The 20,047-nt window shown below is 38.2% G+C and overlaps 1 protein-coding gene across 10 annotated transcripts in view; it reads right to left on the bottom strand.

The window, feature by feature from the left end:
• neto1l (neuropilin (NRP) and tolloid (TLL)-like 1, like) overlaps positions 1–18,683 on the bottom strand; it is a 70,392-nt gene extending 51,709 nt beyond the window's left edge. For 5 of the 10 annotated variants that reach the window (XR_001776048.1, XR_536473.2, XM_008438636.2 and 2 more), the window contains exons 1-4: positions 17,936–18,679; positions 17,455–17,514; positions 17,196–17,330; positions 15,395–15,643 (exon numbers count right to left, since the gene is read on the bottom strand). Coding sequence is in view for 6 of the 10 variants with exons in the window: in XM_008438636.2 (XP_008436858.1) it covers positions 15,395–15,643; positions 17,196–17,330; positions 17,455–17,514; positions 17,936–17,963 (472 nt within the window). In the remaining 4 variants the exon portion in view is untranslated. Of the gene's footprint in view, positions 1–15,394; positions 15,644–17,195; positions 17,331–17,454; positions 17,515–17,935 lie in introns of all 10 variants that reach the window. The other 5 variants (XR_536472.2, XR_536471.2, XM_017301970.1 and 2 more) reach the window with 2 other exon arrangements.
• Between the last annotated feature and the right edge of the window lie 1,364 nt (positions 18,684–20,047).

Below are 20,047 nucleotides of genomic sequence, written 5' to 3'. Positions count from 1 at the left end.
AAGACACAACTACTTTTTGACTATCCTGATTTGAGATATCCGCATTTACATTCTGACAAATAAGAGCAAGAATTCAAGATATCTTCAATCACATGTTGATGGCTCAAACGCCTTTTCAGATACCTTAATGTGTTTGTCATGTGAAGGGTCACACATCTGTAATTACAATTCAAGATATACTGTATGAAACATAACTATGAATAGTCAATATATATATTTTTTCAAAATATCTGACTTAATAAACTGATGGTGACAGTGGAGCAAAATATCAAAGTTTTTACAATACATTCTTCTACCCTATTGACCACTGAGAGGCAGGCTGTAATTTTATTACTTTAATTGCAGATCTTCATAGGATCTTTGAACCTGATTGTGGCACTTGGAGATATTTTTGTTTAATTACTAGTTCAACAAAGACAGCAATAAAAAAAACATCAGCATGGGACCAAAGAACAAAATTAGTTTGCCTATTTGTCATGTTCTCTATGTCATACATGAGATTAGTCTATTTGTCCTAATTACTGCTTGTTATTGTAGGCTGCAATATCTAAATGGTTTTGAAAATAATAGGCTGCATTTAGTTTTGGGTTATGCGTTTGTTTCTCACACTGCAGTGTAACAAACAGACACATTTATATGACAACTTCTAAAAGTGGTACAATAAAAAACTTGGGGGGGAAGCACAAAAGATTACTATTGCAGTCAGTGTGATCTGCAGCCAGGAAAAAAAAAGTAATCTATTAGACAACAAAAGATGAGAAAATCATAAACGTGATTTATTGTTTATTATAAAGAGATTTATCAACATGAGTGACTTCTCCCTAAAAAGAAAATAGCTGAAAAGCTTTTCTATACTTTCATTTAGTATCTCTCTGCAGGAATTGTTGAAAGATTGAATTAAACTTGTACAGTGAAAGCAATGCTCTCAAAAGAAAAAAAAAAGAAGGAAAAGCAGAGCTGTTCCGGCATTCTTCTGAGTTGCTGCTAACTTATATGCCAACACACAACCAGGGAATGGAGGATTTTCAGTCCAGTGAGATTCATGTACAAATGATGAGAGCCTGCTTGCCTAAAAGTGCAAGGACTTTCAGAAAGCACAAAAGCTTTTTGGACCACAGCATTAAGCAACCAAGATAAAGATTTATGTCTTCAAAGATAGTCTGCAGTTGAAAGAGGGTAGCTTGTCACTTCCAGTTTGGAAATTAGCTGGCACCCAAAGTAAAGTTGCATAGGGGTCTCGCCGAGAGTTGAGTTAAAAGGTAGTGTCCGATTTAAAGACAGATGATGGCAGATGCTGTACCAGTTTGTCATGGTAAAGAAAGAACATAGTTGAAAGGTAGAGCCTTAGGCGCTGTTTGGCTCAGTTGGTAGAGCATGTACACCATGTGTAGAAGCTTTAGTACTTGAGGTGGTTGTGCTGGGTTCAGTTCCCAGTCAAAGGGCATTTGCAGCCTGTGATCTTACATATTTCCTGCCTATAAGCTATTTTCAATAAAGGCCATTAGAACCTAAAAGAATTTGCCAGCCAGTCTTTGTCCATCACCTAAATTTATAATCTGTGGGTGAGGACTGAAAGAATCAGATTTCCAAAAGACGTAAATTAGCTGTTTGTTTAAATAGATGGGAAGAAAGGTGAGGTAGTTCAGGCTTTTGATGAGGATACCTTCCTTAGGAGACATTTCATGTCCCAGTGGAAAAACTAGCTGGTAAGATTACATCTTCTGGGTTCCATGGGACCAGCCAAAGTTATTAGAAACTCCGATCCTTTTTGACTTTGTGAACTCAGCCGATGTGGCAATAAAGGCTCTTGCATCCTTCCTGCAGTCTAACAAGTTAACAGTTGAGCTTCCAAGAGTTTGAAAGGGGATGGCATTTGCATAAAAAGCTAATTACATTTTTAGTACTGTAATGCCAGTGGCTTGATTAAGCTTTAAAAGAAGCTAGAGCAGTCTCAAGCCGTTCTTAAAATATTTCCGTCATGCTGCTGCAGACACCCCTTTTTTTTTTTCTTTTTTCCTTTAGTCATCATATCCCGTGGAGGTTTGAGCTTTCATAACTTATTGTTTTGTCTTATTTGTTAAATAGAAGCACTGCTCATTGTTTAATGTTTAACAACAAAAGATTGCAATTGCTATTCGAAACAAGTTATGTTCTCCTTATGTTTATAAGAAGACGGATGTTTGACGAATGGTGTGTCAAGAGATCCACCGCTGGGGCATAAAGAGCTAAAGCCTCCACAATTAGAGCCACCATCAAATGAAAGTTTAAGCCACGTCAAAGCCCTTCCTTCTAGCCTATCTCAAATGGAGCATTTTTCACTCAAACCACAATTTAGAGTTTCCACAAAGCCTTGCACTTCAGAGCACGATAAAAATCGATGCCTCAAAAGACCCTCCTGATCAGTCAGTCCCTCCCTATGAGCAAGAAACACACGATCTCGTATCTGGCAGAGTTTAAATCTAATCTCTCCTCTCATCTCCCAGCTTTTCTTTATTTCTCTGTCTGATTTTCAACCCTGTGATTATGTTTCAGGTCTTTCTTACCTCGCTCTGTTCTGTGCTGTTGTGAATCCACCAGAATTACTGTGATGTGCATTTCACTGATGTGTGTTAAGAGATAAAGGAAATTATGCTCTATCTATAGTGGGGAAAAAAAAAAACTCGTCACAATTTGATTGTATTAAACCCTACAAGAACATGTGAAGGTTTTCACTTTACATTTACAGACAATTTCCAGATAACTAGAGAACAAAAGGCACAACTTTTTAAAACACTTAGAAAACTTTCTTGCCTTCTGGGCCACAAAATTCAGAACCACGTTCCACCAGCTCAACTTCTACGTTTTTAATTTAGAAGAAAGAAAATGATGTCTTTGTAGCGCACAGTTATCTAAAAGTAGATAGTCTTTTCAATCTCACTAGAATTCCACATCCTACCAGAGCAAGCTTCAAATAGATTATGCCTGAATAGTACAGGAGGCTGGTCCTATTTCTTAAAAATACATTTTGACAAAGTAAAGCAGCATTTCACAAGAGTATTCCAGAAAAAGAAAAAAAAAAAAAAAAAGCTCCAATACCCAGCAAGGTCACCTTATCCTTTGCCTGTTCACTGCAGGAAAACGGACGTTTCGACTGCCAGCACACAAACATAGAATCAACATCGCTCCATGAAACAAACTGGAAGTACAAAATGAAAAGGATTTTTTGATCTGAGAGCCGAGATGTAGCTGCAGTGTGGAGGTCCAGAGTGTGTGGCTGTGTTTGTGTGAGGGGATTAGGAGCAGCATACAGATTTAAGTAGTCTCCTTCCAGCTAAAGTCCAGCCAGACTCCAATCTTTGGTAAGAAATGCCCTTGCTGTAGACATAAGACTAAAAAAAAATATTACGATGAAATGATAGCTGTTGAAAAGGAACTCTATACATTTATTGATCACACAGAGAGCAATCAGAGAGTGCCGAGTCAGTTGATTTTCCAAATAGAACTGTTTGGCTTAGTAATGCAACAAAAGACGCCCTTCGTCCTGTGAAATTATATCCTGTAAACATGATTGTCCAGAATGAAAATAAATCTTATTTTGAATGCAGAAAATGGGATGCTAATAGGAAGAAGTGATAAAAACAGCTTTGGGTGGAAGTTGTTTGAATTGAATGACTACATATAAATGTAAATAAATTGGAACCGTTTGTTCATTGTGAATTAGTACCATGTCAAAAAACTTAATTGAATTGAATGTCAGCTGTTTATTCAAGTTATTGCTTCACTGAAACTGGCAGTCACCAGATGGCAGGGAAAAAATATGCACATTACAGCAAAACTGTTGATTTATTGATTTATCCTTTTTGAATAATCCAATTCTATCTGCTATGAAAAATGCTGAATTTGTGAAAGTTGGCAGTCTTTTGGAAATCCCTCATCGAAGGTTCTGACACACAAATGTGAAACAGATAAGCAAACATTTGAAAACTCACTCCTGGTTGCCATAAGGGGGACAGCATGGCAAGAGGAACCGAGCCCAGGCATGAACACGGCAGCAAAATTGCCTCCTAACAGCGAGGAGGGTACTTGAAAAATCCTGAATCAGGAATTGGCATTAAAATCTCTAACATGTGCTCTGGTCTAATTATTAAAAACACTTGATTAATGAAGAGAAAGTCTGCTTTTGCACTAAAGTTTCTTTTCCCAGTATTTGTTCTAGCCCTCTGCGGCAGATCAAATATTCTACTGAACAGAAGGGATAAACGATCAGACGACATGCATGAAAGAAGATAACGTCAGCATGTCTCATTCTCAATCGTAGACATAAACAGTCAAGAGGCAGTTAGAAAAACATTAAATCTAGTGACATTTTTGTGATGCAGAGCCATGTAAACACAGCAGATAAAGCTTTTTTTTTTCTTTTTTTTCTTTTTTAGTATTTTAACCTGTTTGATACCGCTTTTTTAGAAAACGAGGAAGCAAATATTTGTTCCTAAGTATCACTCATCTTGATGAGTGATTTGTGTGCATGTTAGGCATAGAGGCTTATTAGAAGCCACTAGGTAAAAGCCACTTGGCATCCTTTCATGGACGATGGGGAGAAAAGCCAGTGTCAGCTCAATGAATATGCAGATAGAAGCAGCGCCTCGAGGGGACGTGGAACAGTCCCGGTCTTTTATCAGTCCTCCTCACAGCTTAGCCATAACCCACTCGCTTCAACCCACATCTTTCCGGGTATCACTGAATCCCTCTTTCTTTTCCCCCTGCTCCGTCTCCTGTCCTGTTTGGCCCGTTACTTTTATCCCTCATTTGTTCAGAATCTGCAGTGCCAGAATGTTCCCCTTGCTCTTTCTCTGCCTCAGTTGCCCCTAGCTGTACATTTCCCCGCGTGGGGGAATAATGAGAGCCAGTAACGGTGGGTGGCCATGTGCGTTGCATTATATAGGAGTGCTGTGATTAATCGAGCTTGCCAAATGGAAAATGAAATGCCAGCGAGGCCGTGCTGTTCGTAAGGCTATTGGTGTTTGTTTGGGGGGGCTGGGGGGGAACAGAGATGAACTCACATGATCGACTTCCTGACTCTTCCAGGTCCTTGCTCTGGGCAGTCTGCCAAAAATACTCTACTCTGTCATTGGGAGAAGATGGTCCTAATTGACTAGGTGGACTCAACTGATGTACAGTCGGTGGTCTATGGACCTCATGGACCCTCTGCACCATAACAACCACAGGCAATAGCACTTTCAAAGCTGTAAAAATAAAGAGTGTTTACCAATAATATCATAACAACAGACCTTGAGTACTTATGCCCTCATTTCACAACTGTGTATCTACCTCTCAGTTCAATGGCTCAGGCAGACAAAATCATAACAGAATTAGGCTACAAATCTGACACTCCAGCATATACAATTTGATCGCCACTGTTTGGTTGTCACTGCAACACTTGCACGTCTGATACAAAGTCGACTTAAGAGCGACTCAGTAATTGCGAGAATGAACCAAAACTATCATCGCGTTGTCGCATACTACTCTATGATGACGCTTCCCTCAAACGCTACATACTTGAAACTAAAAATCAACACGACAGCATAAGGCACATTCAGAATTAATTATCTATTATTTATCTGAGGCACTTAGCTAATTGAAATTCCCTTAATAGGGGGTTTGTTGAACGTTTTGTATGAGCAAGCTGTTACAGAATGGCTATGCCATGGCCAAAGAAATGTGTACAATCTTAATGCATTTGAAACCATTATAATCCATACTTTAGATCAAAATACGTACATGCACTATTCTAAATGGTAGTGCATCAAAAGAGACACACATACTGTACTTCAAAGTGTCAAGGTACTTGATCAGCTCCAGACTCCCGACGTGCTGTGGAGATTAACTGTGTGGCATCATGGGATTCATGTTCGACTTGAGTCTGAAGCTGGCTAAAGTACCACAACTGTGGGAGACCTCTGTGGTACCAGTGCCAAAGATCAAACATCCAAAGACCCTCAAGAGGGTCTCGGTCATCTGCTCCTCCTGGTGAGGTAATAATGGACTCTGCAATCCTTACATCCGAACCGAGGCCATGAAAACTGGACTGCCTTCTAATAGGTCAATGTTTCTTTGCTGTCACTACAATGACTGAGGCATCTCAGATAAAACAATAACAGGATGACTTTAGCTTTGTAATTATTTGTTCATATTATGTAATTTCTTATTTTTCTTAGAAAGTGCTTTGTGATATGTGCTATGAATTGACACACTGAGTGAGCTGAATTGAATTGAATTTATACAAAGAACATTCAAACATGAATACTTTTTTCTCGATTCACCTGTTGCTCAAACAAAATGTTCAAATGTTTAGATTGTTAACTTTTTTGAAAAGGTTAATCTAGACATTGATAGAAATATTTCAACAAAATTACCTGTAATTTCTATAACATAAAAAAAAGCTACAAGTCAAAGATAAGTTCAGTTACACTTATGATAACAATAATTCTTATTTTTAAATGATGATTACTTGCTTATTTATGGAAAATAATCAAAACTGACCGGGAGACAAATTCACAGTCAAGTTTGATCTGTATAACCTCATATGACAAAAATTAAATGCATTAAACCATTAGCACACTTCTTCGTGATCTTTTAACGTGACTCCCACGGCCCAAAATGTGCTGATATTTCATAAAAACATATCGTCTGCTCTTTCCATTTGTATTTTGTGTAAAGGGGCATAATATATGCACTTCCTTAGCTGTCTGGTTAAATCCATGACTGTTTTGTAATTCTAAAGTGTTGTGAGGATTACCGACATCCAATATTTCATAATCCCATCATGGTCTTGCCCTCCTTCATTGCTGGATGTTGACTTGATTCTCCTGGCAGCAAAACAAACCCTTTCCATTACCTATTAGATTACACTGATGCCAAATGTAATTTAGCTCCCTCTGGAATCAAACATTTGCTCTTAGATGATAAGCTGGGAATGTAGAACTTGAGCCAATGCCAACTAGCATGTAAGAAAATCGTGGAGCAAAGCCTGGAATCCAAAAACAGATAATTCATACTCTGAATATTTGCTTGTTTTGGCCAATGCCAATGCTTTTTAAACAAGAAAAACGTCATCTACAAAAAAACCCCAAAAAGGAACCACTTGCTCTGTTCTCAAGTAAAAACAGCTTTAAGTTATTGCTGATGGGCTGGTCCCCTAATGTACAGATGGATAAATCACACAACTTAGTCCGACTGCTAATGGTAAAAGTCGGGCTCTCAGCATGACAGCCAAGGATCTGTCACAGTGATACGCTAATGAAAAACAGCCCTTAGCAGAATAAAGGGGAAAAAGAAAAAATGTTTAAAGAAATAGACATTTTGAGCTTATTGCAATGCAACTCAGACAAAAACGCCATATAGATCGTCTATACAATATATTGTAGCTAACACCTTTTAAACATAATGAAACATAATGAAGTACTGTAGAGTACTTCATTATGAGTACTTCTTAATTAAAGTTTGAAAAGGAAAGATTAAAAAAAAGGTAGAGTGAAGGGGTAAATGTCATACAGAATCACACAAGCTTCCAGGAAATAAAGATGATGCATGTAGGTGAGCATAGCAAATACACATCTGGAGGGTTTTACAAACACAGTATTCCAATCCAAGTGACCGTTCCCCTATGGTTTATGTTACAGCTGATTCCCAGATAGCAATATCCTGCCCTGATTCCCACAGCATCTGCAGCTGAACAGCAGGCCTGGCTAACAATCTGCCACAGAGGACCAAGGCGGCAGGCAGGCCGAGCTACCGACTGATCTTAAGGGTAACTGGCTGGAAGCTACTAAAACAGCAAGAGAAGCAAATATTAGCCACCCTCCCAGCAACATACTTTGGTTGTTTCCAGAGTGAAGACTCCGATACGCTAACAAACACACTGTCAGGGCTGTTTGGCTGAGTTAGAAGAACAGCAATTTATATCAAAGTAAAAGATGTAAAAGATAGTGGTCTAAGCCTAAAAGTCAAATAACACAAAGATCCCATGATAGAAGCAATGCAAAACTTTGTAATGTATGCATGTTTTTACTAGCTTTATAGTGTGTTGTCAGGTCTAGCTGCATAATGTCTAGCTGCATAACGTCTGTCACAAAACCTTTGTGACGATATGCTTGTAAGTAAACTTCAGGATTTAGAAATGTAAAAGTAAATGTAAAAATGTCCACGCTAACAAGAAATAAAGGTAATTTCCTACACAGTGGATGAGATCTGTCTCTATAGGCGATTAATCAGGTCAGAGACTCATGATTCTTGACTTCAGTGTGGTGGCAGAAGTATTCATAGCCTTTCACAAGTTCAGAAGTGCCCACGCTGTTTTACAAATAATCTTCTGTGAAAATGTTTATCCTTTTGTTCATAAAGGATAAAACTGTCTTGCAGCGGTAAATGATAAAGATTAACATCAGAAGCAACAACATACATATTTTGCATTAATGCAAACAGAAGATGTTGAACAAGGTGTGACAATTACAATTTGATATATTCACTTAACATTTACACTGCAAATGATAAAGACTACTTTGTTGCTTTAAAAATGACTATGCACTGGCAGACATTTCTTAGGTTCCTTTCCATAATTTTAACATGAATGGTACTTAAGACCTGAAATGAAGTTCAGTTAATTAATTAATGGATTAGAGATTCTATAACTGCCTCACTTTAATATGTTTTTGTAAAACAACTTTTCATTTTCATTTGGGCACAGCCTCTCCATAGAGTCTAAATAATTTCCTCGTTTGCGCTTTTCTTGAATCTGTCATCATTGGCAGATATGGTTGAAATTAATATCCTGAAACAAACCTTAAAAAAAAAAAATTCTGAATGCACAGCAAATGTATATCCTGAAACTCTCTTTCACTACTAGAACACAGGAGAAGCCATATCCTGCTCTATTGAGGATTGAAAACATCTGATCAGCATTTCTCTTAGCTGTGAGTTAAACAAAAGTGTAAGCAAATACTTTGGAGCACTTCAGCATTTAGACGTCATTCATATGGTTTCAATCCCTAGAAACTACAGAAACTTCTAAATCCTTCAGCAGAAAGTAACATGTATTTTATTTTTTTCAGAATGAGCTGGAATTTTGCAACAGGGATGGATGGATGGATGGACGGACTGATGGTTGAACATATGGATGAATGCTTGGTGTATGGTTTAATAAACCCACCCAACATGCAATCAAACCAACTAATCAACCACCTGAACCAATTCAATTACAGATTTTCCTCTCCACTGTCACTACATACATGCTCTGTATGAGGGATTGCTGTACAGGCAACTACACAATGCAAGTGATTTCTGCTGTCACTACCTGCTTGTTCAGGAAGAGTGAACACTGCCAGTTAATCACTTGATACAATCTGCTGGGTTTCCTTAGAAACCTTTTAAACTATTCTGAATAAAGAGCTTACTGTACTGTTTGACAACCAGGATCAGTTCTCATGAATATGTGATTGAATCGACATGTTTTACTGAATTGAATAAAACAAGCCAACTGAAACAATCAACTGAACAATGGATCTAACCTGTAAGGTCATGCTATCATCCAGCCAACCAAACTAACCGGGCAGTCAGTCAATCAAAAACAAACCAAGCAACCTGTTAAACAAATTATTTACCAACTAAACAAAAGTTTGTCCCTTTAATAAATTACATTTGAGAAATTATAAAAAGAAATTGCAGAGCCAACCTACAAATCAATCATCATGAGTGATGTCAGTGTAACTTCTAAGATAACATGATAATTGTCAGTAGCGCTGGAACAGGGGGGCCCCGAGGGCCATTGGCCCCCCAACTTTACAGCCCTGCCTGTCAGCTGATCCCACCAAACATGTACACAGGCTGGACCCAACACTGACAAGCAGAGACTGACATCTATCTCTGAGTCTATACACAGGTAGAGGCACAGACAAAACCTACAGCATTCTGATGCGGGCCAAATCCGTTAAGGCTCCAGATCCGCATAGCAGTCACCAGAGGGTTTATGAACATGCGCCAGCTCCGGGTCGAGCTGGGATCATGAGGCTGCCTGACACCTGCAAAAAAAAAGGCTTTGGCTCTGATCCGGTCCGGGTCTGGACCAAATCTGCCTGAAAATGAAAGAAGAATTCTGTATTTGTGCTACCTCTGGCCCGAATGCAGTATTTATAGCCCCAGTGGGCCAAATAAAAAAACTAAATAAATAAAAAAGAAGAAAGAAAAAAAAACACTCCTATGGTGGTGAGAGAAGAAAAGGAGTACTGTTATCTGAAAAAGAAAGAGCAAAGGGATGGGTCAGGAGAGAGCGGGTAAAGCTGACCTCTTCCACAGCTGCAAGACGTGTGATTGCAATGCTAACTTGCTCCTATCTAACTCTTTTTGCAATAACACAAGGGAGAGAAAGGAGAGCTCAAATGTTAACACCTGTTATTCCTTGCTTTATGCATAAGAGAATAGGACATTCTTCTAAGACTGAGGCTGACAGAATTCTAAAACAAAAAAAGCTTAAAGAGAGTGCATAAAAAGTCAAATGGGAAAGCGTGTACTCTTTGAAAACAGCTCGAGTTTTTTTCTGGTAGCATAGAAAGTTAAAGACACTCCCTTAGAAAAAGGCATGCCACTCTGAACAATCTGGAAAAAAACAACTCCCATCTACCATAATGATAGAAAGAATGGTAGTAATTATTGGAAAGAGAGATGTTTTATAGTGCTCCTGTTCTGGGACTTAACGAGACTGACTACATTGATCCAGCTCATTCAGAGAAGTTCCAAACTATAAAGCGAATCCTCTCCCTTCCAATTTTTACCAGTAGATTTGAGTGTAAATGAACCGCACTGGAGCACGACTGAGATCAAATAAACCAAATCAATATATTTACTTTTGTTTTGATGGACTGAGATAGCTGAATGTTTTACACTTGTGGTAGCACCCCATGTTTGGCTGGCCGTTTTGCAAGGGCGTCCAAGGATATCGTGCAGGAATGTGCAAACAAGGTGGACACCGTCTACTTCACAAAGATGTCCTACACTGGCACCTGAAGAAAACTAACATCCCAGAAAGGCTTGGGGGAGCAACAAAGCACAAAATAACAATAGAACTGCACTTTAGCTTCTAACATACAAACTAAGCAGGGTCTGCTGGTTAAGAGAATTCATGAGCCTTAAGAATCAGGTTTGTGGGTCACCAAATGACCTCCTCTGACTAAAACAAGATAAACAATCACATTCTTAAGGATGGATTGCCTTACTGTCTGAAGATTCCTGTCATAATAGCACTGCGTAAGACATTTTTCCTCATATTTTCTTATAAAACAAATAAATCACATGAATCCCTAAGTTTCTCACTTCATTTCTCTTTCTCTCTGTCTTTTACAGTCTGGTAAAGGTCCTTATCCACTGGGAATGTCAGACAGTTTGTTCAGAACAATTAAAACAAAATGAAACACAAACAATAAAATGTCACATGTCACAAAATGCCTCTGGCAAACGCCTTTGGAAGGAGATGTGAAAACCAGAAGTTGCCTGACTTTTTATCCGGCCACAGCGATGGTGCTGCGGAAGTGGGTTACTTCCAAGAGGGATGAGTCAATCTCCATGGTTCAATTTCCAATTTCCCAGTTTGAGCCCATCTAGGCTCAATATCATGATGCTGGCTTCTTGATGATAGGCCCACATATCCTATTCTAGCCATAATCCTAAATGCCACTTGACTCATTTTATGTCGAAGTACAGCTGGAGCTTGGATTGACTTTTTCTCTTGCATAAGTCAGTCACCTTAATTACGAGTCGTGATCAGGTTTTTAATTATTAGGAATCATTCCATAACATCGTAAGGGTGTTGATAAGTTTCAGTAATACTTCTTCTGACATGTTTTTCCATATAAATGAAAATGTTTGATTTTTATATACATATATATATATATATATATATATATATCTTTTAATCACCCATTTAAATACAACTTTTAAAGGTGGATTTAAATTTTTGAGAGACAAAAACTTTTTAACCATGTAGAATTTAGGACATCATATTTAACAAAGTACCAGGGACAGACACTGTATATCACCCCAAATCCTTCACAAAGTGCTCATTGGAGGTATAGTTAGTATAGTGGCAATGTTTGACTCTGCAAATATGGCTTAAGGTGCTGGAACATATTACTAAATACAACATCCACAGGATTCTCTGGTAAAAGTGCTCTAGAACAACCTAAAAAGCACTATGCTTTTCAAATGTTCAAATAGCCCTAGGATCGCACATGTACACTTGCATACACTTGCTCCACCACAGTTCCCGTGTTCTGTAGTTTCTCTGCTGAGCATACTGTATCCAAGTCTTGCACTTGCAAAAGTGCCTGAGACAATGTAACACATTTGTTTTCCTGTGAAGTTGAAGTCTGTCAAGAAAAACATAACCTTAACTAAGACTAACTCAAACGAATAGTCTGATGTGTTATTCCGCTTCCTAATTGCTAAGAGTTGGTTAAATTAAGTTAGTGGTTAAATCAAGTTAGTGCTGTAAAAAGTTAAAGGCTGTTAGTACAAATTATAGGCAGTGGCGCAAAAAGTGTGGGGGGGGTGGATTTATGTTTTTGCATCCACCTAAATAATATGTACCCTGATTATAGGTATAATGTTTGACTTCTTATAACTGATGTTTTGAATTTTGAAGAATTCTTTCAGCACTGAACAAAGGAATGTTTATGGCAGAATGGGCAAAAATGTACATTTTAATTATGCAAAATGTGGCTTAAATCTGGGCCTCCCTTCTGGAGCTGCTGCCCCCAAATGAATGAATGAATGAATGAATGAATGAATGAATGAATGAATGAATTGATGGATGGATGGATGGATGGATGGATGGATGGCTTAAATCAGAGTCCCTAAAACATGCCAGTTCGCTCAAATCATTTGTCTCCTGGGCCAAGGAGAAAAAAAAACTGGAATCTTGTTCAGTGGTCCAAAGTCCTCTTTTCACAGAGAAGTAAAGTTTGCATGTCTTTTGCCAAGTCAAGGCACCAGAGTTTGGAAGAAGAGTGGAGAGGGACACAATCCACATGGAGAAGCTTCCACAGTCAGTGATGACTTGGGGTGCCATGTCATCTGCAGGTGTTGGTCCACTGTGCTTTCTGAAGTCCACACTCAACAGAGTCATTGACCATGACATTTTAAGCACTTCATGCTTCTTTATGGAAATGTTTATTTCGTTTTCCAGCAGGAATAGGCTGCCCACACTGGCAAAGATACCGAAACATGCAACCGTGTTGATGCAGTAATTCAGGGGAAAGGAGGCTAAACCAAGTATTGAGAACAGAGAAATGAGAATACTTTTCAGAAGCCTGACATTTCTGGTTAAATTTAAATTTGTTACTGCTATCATATAATATTAAAAATTTTCAGACAATGTGTCTATGTTATTTAGTGGAAACTAAATAATATAAGGATACATTCTCCAATGCATCTCATCTCAAGTTACATGTTTGCAGGGAAGAACACAGCGAAATAAATATTCCAGAAAACGTTGTCAGTGAGATTCTAATTGGTGGATGGGTAGAGCACTACAGGGTTGGAGACCCAAAGAACTTTAAGAAACCGTTGCATTTTAAAACACAGCCCACTGTGAGCACTTGGTATTTAAAGTCATTACGGGCGTGTAGCTTTGAAAAATCAGAAAATAAAGAAAAAGGAGGAAAACGGGGGAAAAAGAATCCCTTTGTTCCTAAAATTTCTGAGGAAAGAAACTAAGAGGTACAGATTCATGTGGCCTTCCTTTGCCGCTACATTCCCATTCATCACAGGGCTGTTTGAAAAGGCGTTGCTAAGAGAGCAGCAGCAGATGCAAGACGCTATTCATATTCCTAGATTTTAGAGTATCAAGTCGAGTGAATTCAAGACTTTTATCTTCTTTAATTATGCAAATTATACGCCGCAGATATTTTCGATCAAGACGAGAGGCCTTTTTCTTTTCTCTCAGCATTTTTTTTTTCAATGAGCCGACCAAGTGAAGCAGAGGGAAAAAGCAATCCTTGAAATGCACATTGCAGGAAAAAAAAAGTGCTATGGCTTATTTATCACAGCTGTTAATGAACTAGAAAATAGATGGCTTTTTATTAATTTCATTAAACTGAACTTAAGTTTTCTTCGCCTCCCTGCTGAATCACATTTGTAAACATAACACAAAAGAGTGCAACACCGTGACTTTTATTGGGGCTGCATGAAACGGATGGATTTCATTGTGACTAGCTGCGCCACTTCATAGTAATTTGCCACACAGGACTCAGGCATTCTGATTTCTCAATAACAGCCGTCATTACCAATAAATCTTTAGCCTCTGTTCTGCTCAGCCGCTTTCTCCTCAATAGCCAGAAGGTGATTCCATGTTTATTGAACAAAAGGTCTTTGTACTCCAAGCATGTTCATCACATAAACGATTGACAAACCCTTAATGCCCAATGGCATTATGCCCATGAAGGGGCAGAAGAGACATAAAATGACAACCTTGGGATTTTTGGCACTTTGCCTCTCAAGAATGAAAATTTTATTTTTAATTTGTTTTTTAAACTCAGTAAAATGCAGGTGAAGGAATATAATAATTACGAAACTGTCCGCTAAACACGTTCTATGATTCTGACTGATGTGGATAGTAATGAGCTGGCAATGACATTCCCATATACCAAGTTTTTGATAAAAGACAGTCCAAAACCACCGTTTTTTTTCAGTGTACTTTCTTCAGTCACACTAGTGTGGAGTAACTTCTCCAGAATTTCTTATCGGCTTCATAATGCAGTAGAGAACTGCTTTCACTTCATGTTGCCCTGTCCATGGGTTTAAAGAAGGCTAGGAAACCTTGCCTTCACTCACAAGAAAGACAAAATATAAGTTCTTGTCACAAAAAATAAAATAAAATAGAGAATCTGCCTGAAAATCCCAAATGAGTCCCACCTATCACTACAATTAAGATAAAACTGTCGTCCTGGACTTTTTGTTTTTCTCTCTCCTTGTTTACCTCAGACCACATACTTTGTCGAGTGAGAAAAGCTAAGCAAAAGTGGAACATGCAACCAAAGTGCAAATGGAGAATAAAGTTTATGCAGGTGATTCTTATAAACTGGAGAATAGTAATGTTTCTCTCCATCAGTGCCAGAAATAACAAATACGAAAGTAACAGGAAAAATCTGTTGCAAGCTTACCAATGACTTAAGTTGTGCAAGGGTTGAAAAGTATTAAAAGTCTCACAAAAGATCAAGAAAAGCAACAAAGGCACCGAGGTCTGTGGGATGTTTTTTTTCTTTTGTTTTCTGTTTTGGAGTCTATAAACAAAAGGGAAATAAAAGCAGCTAAACAATTATGAAAAACAGCAGTGTTTTAAAAAAGAAAAAAAAAAAACACACACACATACCTGCTGTGAAGTTGTAACTTGCTGAAAATCCCACCCCTTCCAGTTCTCCATCTGTCACAAATTTTATCCACAGGTATCGGCCACTACTCCTGATATCTGGTGGGCTGTGCTGACCGCAGTACCGCCCAAGTATCGGGGAGAAGCCAAACGGTCCATCGCGAACCTCAATGTTGTCAAATTTACATTCCCAAGAGGACTCAATTGAATAATTGTCCTCGAAGTGTAGATCAATGCACTGTCTTGGGGGTGCTGGAAAATAAATTGAAAAGTATTAAGCACAAAGTATCATTTCATAGAGTACAGTCAATATTTTTCATTGATATTGATAAAAAAAAAATCGAACTGTTTAAGTAGCTTGGAGGTAATGAGATTTTCTATGAGCTTTTGTGACATTCAAACACAATTATGTTTCTCATCAAAGCAAAAGCTTTCTCATGAATCAGTATTCAAATTAAGTTATTTGTGTTGAATATAGACCTGAGTATTTAACATTAACAACTTGCATGTTTGAGATCCTTTAGTAGTTCTTGCTGCATCTCAGCTACAAAAGCACTGAAGAAATGCTCAGCACTCTTATATTGTTTATGTGGCATCATTTTGGGCACTTGGTAGAGAGAAGGACATTTGTAAACAAAATGAATATATTCAACTGGCTAACTGCTAGCACTGAAATTTCACACTTATTTTAGAAAGCTGGTCTAGATTAGATCATTAAAATCCAAACGCCTACACTGATCAAACTTGAAATCGATACATCTATGCCATATATATATTTTTTGAATCAGTATTTGACATTTGAAAATGAGAGAAATACAAATTGACTTAAACCTATAATTATTTGACACAGATTGAAGCTTTTGTGATTAAGGAAACATGTATATGAAAACAGATCACATCTATACATGTGGGAACAGAAAAAATGGTTTTGAAAATATTTCAGGGTTCATTTCAACCCAGCATGTTTTCATCATCTTGTTACAGAAAGTGATTGCATCGCAACACCCTTATTCAAATTCAATATGGCTCTTCAGGCGTGACTGAAGTTAAATGGAGGTTATTGCGTATCTTCCTCAAACATAGTGGCAACATTTTACAGTACAATCAAGTAGCTATGTTATCCTCAGTTGTTATAAAAATGCTATTAAAAATAACTTGACATCGTAATTTGACACATCGAAAATGGCCTGTGTCTCTTTAAGAAGCTTGTACTCTTTCCGGTGCTCTGCCTTCAGCACGTGATTCAAACATTGCTCCTCTGTGATGCTGTTTACAACCATTTTAAGGAGCATTGGACTGAGAAGTAGTTTGTATGATGAGCTCAGCAGACACACGGTTCCACCAGATGTTTGTCAAATGCTGCTGCTACTGCTACTAGTCTGGGGAAACTGTGTGTGGGAGGCGTGCCCTGAGGGGTGGAAGCTCAGCTGGGGACTGCAGCTGCAAGGAGGAGCTTTGTGAGAGCGAGTGCTTAGGCATCCCCAATTGGCTGCCATGAGAGATTAAAGGATTTCTCAAACATGCATGAAAGAATCAAAAGCAACACTCCACCAGGTATGTTTTTCATTTAAAAAAATAACATTATAACATGACATAAAGCTCAAAAAGTCAATTTTAACATAACACCCCACTGGTCCCACCGTAAATGGCATCTCTGTTTGGTAAAACATCTTTCTACGTCTTGCTAGACGTTAACTCAAAATAAAAACTATAGCAGTGCTCTATTTGGTGGGGGGAAATCACATTTAAAACACCTGGTCTTTTTTTCTGTTTCCGCTACTGTGTGTGTCATGATCATATTCACCTTCAAGGATATAAACGCACTCTGTGTTGGGGGGGTATTTGTTTGGGTAATTGGGGGAGGTGAAGAGTCCTCCTTCTGCTTCTTTTACCCACGCTCCACACTGACCTGCAGGCTTTACTCCAGAATTGTTTTTCACTAAAACAAGATTCATACACAAAAAGATTTAAAAAATAATCAAATAAAAGCCAGCGATAAATGAAGCTTTGCAAGGATCACATATATGGGGTATAAAAATATAGATTTTTGATGTTGAAATTACCTGTAGCCGTATCCTTTTTTGTTGCCCCAGACAACCCGAGTATGAGTAGACTTGCCACAACTGTAAGATCAGAAAGAACAATACATTTTTTTTTTTTTTTGAGGTTTGAGATAGTACAGTTCAGATTCCTGATACTGGCTCACGTCAGCAATGTGAACAATTCATTCTTTTTTTTCCCCCCCACACTAAAGATGATTTTTCAAAACATAACCAAAAGACAGGTTTGAGACATGCTCAATAATATAACAGAAGTACTTCTCTTTTGAACTTGTTTGATTTAAATTTCAAATATTGAAAAGAACATGCAGCGAGGAGTTATGTTATGACCTTCACTGGTAAATATTTGCATTATTTTTGCTAAGAAACGATTTCAGCGTGATTTGTTGCTCGGATACTTAGTGTTCCCTTTCAAATGACTTAAGGTTATGAAGAAAAAAAAAAAGACATACGGAGCAAGTGTGCTTCAGTTATAGTGTCTTACCGTGAAGGAAGCTGTGCCCATGTACCATGTCTGTTTCTTTCACAAACGGCTTCACACTCAACTAATTCCATTTAGATTTAGAAATACTTGAAGAAAAAAAAAAAGTCAAAAATGAGAAGGATTTGTCTTGGTAAATCACACTTTTATAAAACCTCTTACCGGAAAAAGAAGAAAAAAAACCCTCCTTAAATCTATTAAGTTGAAGTGAAGAAAAAAAAAACTCATAAGAATTAATCACCAGTTTCATATAAAACCAAAAACAGTTCCGATTTCCATCCAAACGCTTCTAATGCCCCTTGGTGCTTTTGATGCACTGAAAGGATTAATAGTCCCTTCATCAGCCCTTCTCTAATCGCTCCACATTTGCGATCTTCTTTAGGGAGAGAAAAAAAAAAAGCCTCGTTTTGTCCTCTTTGGTCCCTATATCAGGAGCGGGAATCCTTCAGAAGAACGCCAGACCGCGCAACACTCATCTCTGCGGCGTTTTCTTTTAGTCTTCTGGGGTGCGTAAAATTGTCCACAGGAAAGAAAAAAAAGACAAACGAGTTGTGTAGCCTACATAGTGGGTGAGATTTCATGCGGCGTCTTTTCTTTTTTTCTTTCTCAGAAGGTTGTCTGTGGTGATCTGAGTGCGCCTCTCTGCATTGGCTTCTGTCAAATGGAGAGTCAGCAGGGGTAAATGCGTGATCTCCCTCCTCCTTTCGATTCTTTCCTTTTCTGCGTTTGGCACCGACTGTTTAAAGGTCCAATGCGCCACGATCACCACGCTGCCTTTCACGCGCGCTTTGTGAACTTCTACCACAGCACGCTGCGGGATCAGCTGCACGCGCGAGAAACAAGTGATAAACAAAACAAAAACAACAAATAAATGCGAAAGTGAGCTATGTACCCCACGGAAATGCACGTATATATTGTGTATATACTGTATTGTTTATCATTGAAAAACCATTTAACAACTATTCCTTGTTCAAATCAAAGCTGAACGTGATGGCGCATTTTTAAGGTTAATTGTAACAATAAAGTAATGCAGATAAATTTCAGGAAATCAGAATATCATAAAATTTAACAAAAAACAAAACGTCTCATACATAAACATACGTCACAGTGTTTAAATTTACACCTTTTATTTCAGTTAATGCTGATAATTATAGCTTACAGGCAGTGTCTCCGAACATTTTAATATTTTATAAGAACTAGTGTAAAAAAAAAAGATTAACTCCTGAACTACTGCGGTGTGACATGGAGGCAGTGGAGCCTCTTGGCTGTGTTGAGGTGTTGAAGATGACCAGGTTGCAGTGATTGTGCGTCAGCATGTCTGCACTGCTGGTCAGGCAAGCACAGTGTTAACCAGAAAGTGGCTTTGTTTGTGTGACAGGTGCCAGGTCCTACTGAAAAATAAAAGCAACAGTCAGCAGAGGTGGCTTGTCAGCAGAGGAAAGCATGAAGTGCTTCTAAATTTCCTGGTGGATGTCTGCACTTTGGGTTTGATGATACATAGTGGAGCGATGGCAGCGGATGCAATGGCTCCCTATATATCATCACTGACTGGGAAAACTTCAAGTGTGATTCATCTAAAAAAAAAAAAAACATATTTGAAACACTGAGCAAATCTAGTCCTTTTACTTATTTGTCCCATTAATATGTATTGAAACACTACCCCTGTTTTAGGTGTGTGTTCAGGCAAGGAATGCTACTTTTGTGGCCATGTTTTGGATATATCTTTGTGTGTGGTGTCTCATAAAGCTCTGACTCTTGCCAGGCTTCACAATTGTTCCTGCTGCTTGTGTATATTCATATCACACTTTTTTCTTCCACTCAACTTTAAATTATTTTGCTTGGAAGAGTGCTTTTGTTACATTCAGAAAGTTGTGGGTTCAATTCCAGCTTCCTTCACTTCCACAAGTAATAAGATGTAAACTAATCTGATTGACACTACTAGGGACAATACATTTTACAATGGCATGGATTTATGTCTACATAACCTCCTTTATCTAAGATTTGCCACACCAGAAGTCAAATATTTATCCAACCGGTTGCAAGATTTCATGAGGTCTAAGATTTCATAGTGGTAATTCAACAATAACAAGTCTGTTTGGTCCCTATCAGAGCTGG

This window comes from Poecilia reticulata, linkage group LG20 (genome assembly GCF_000633615.1).
Source record: "Poecilia reticulata strain Guanapo linkage group LG20, Guppy_female_1.0+MT, whole genome shotgun sequence".
NCBI lineage: Eukaryota > Metazoa > Chordata > Actinopteri > Cyprinodontiformes > Poeciliidae > Poecilia > Poecilia reticulata.
This window is presented reverse-complemented; position numbering and strand designations above follow the sequence as displayed.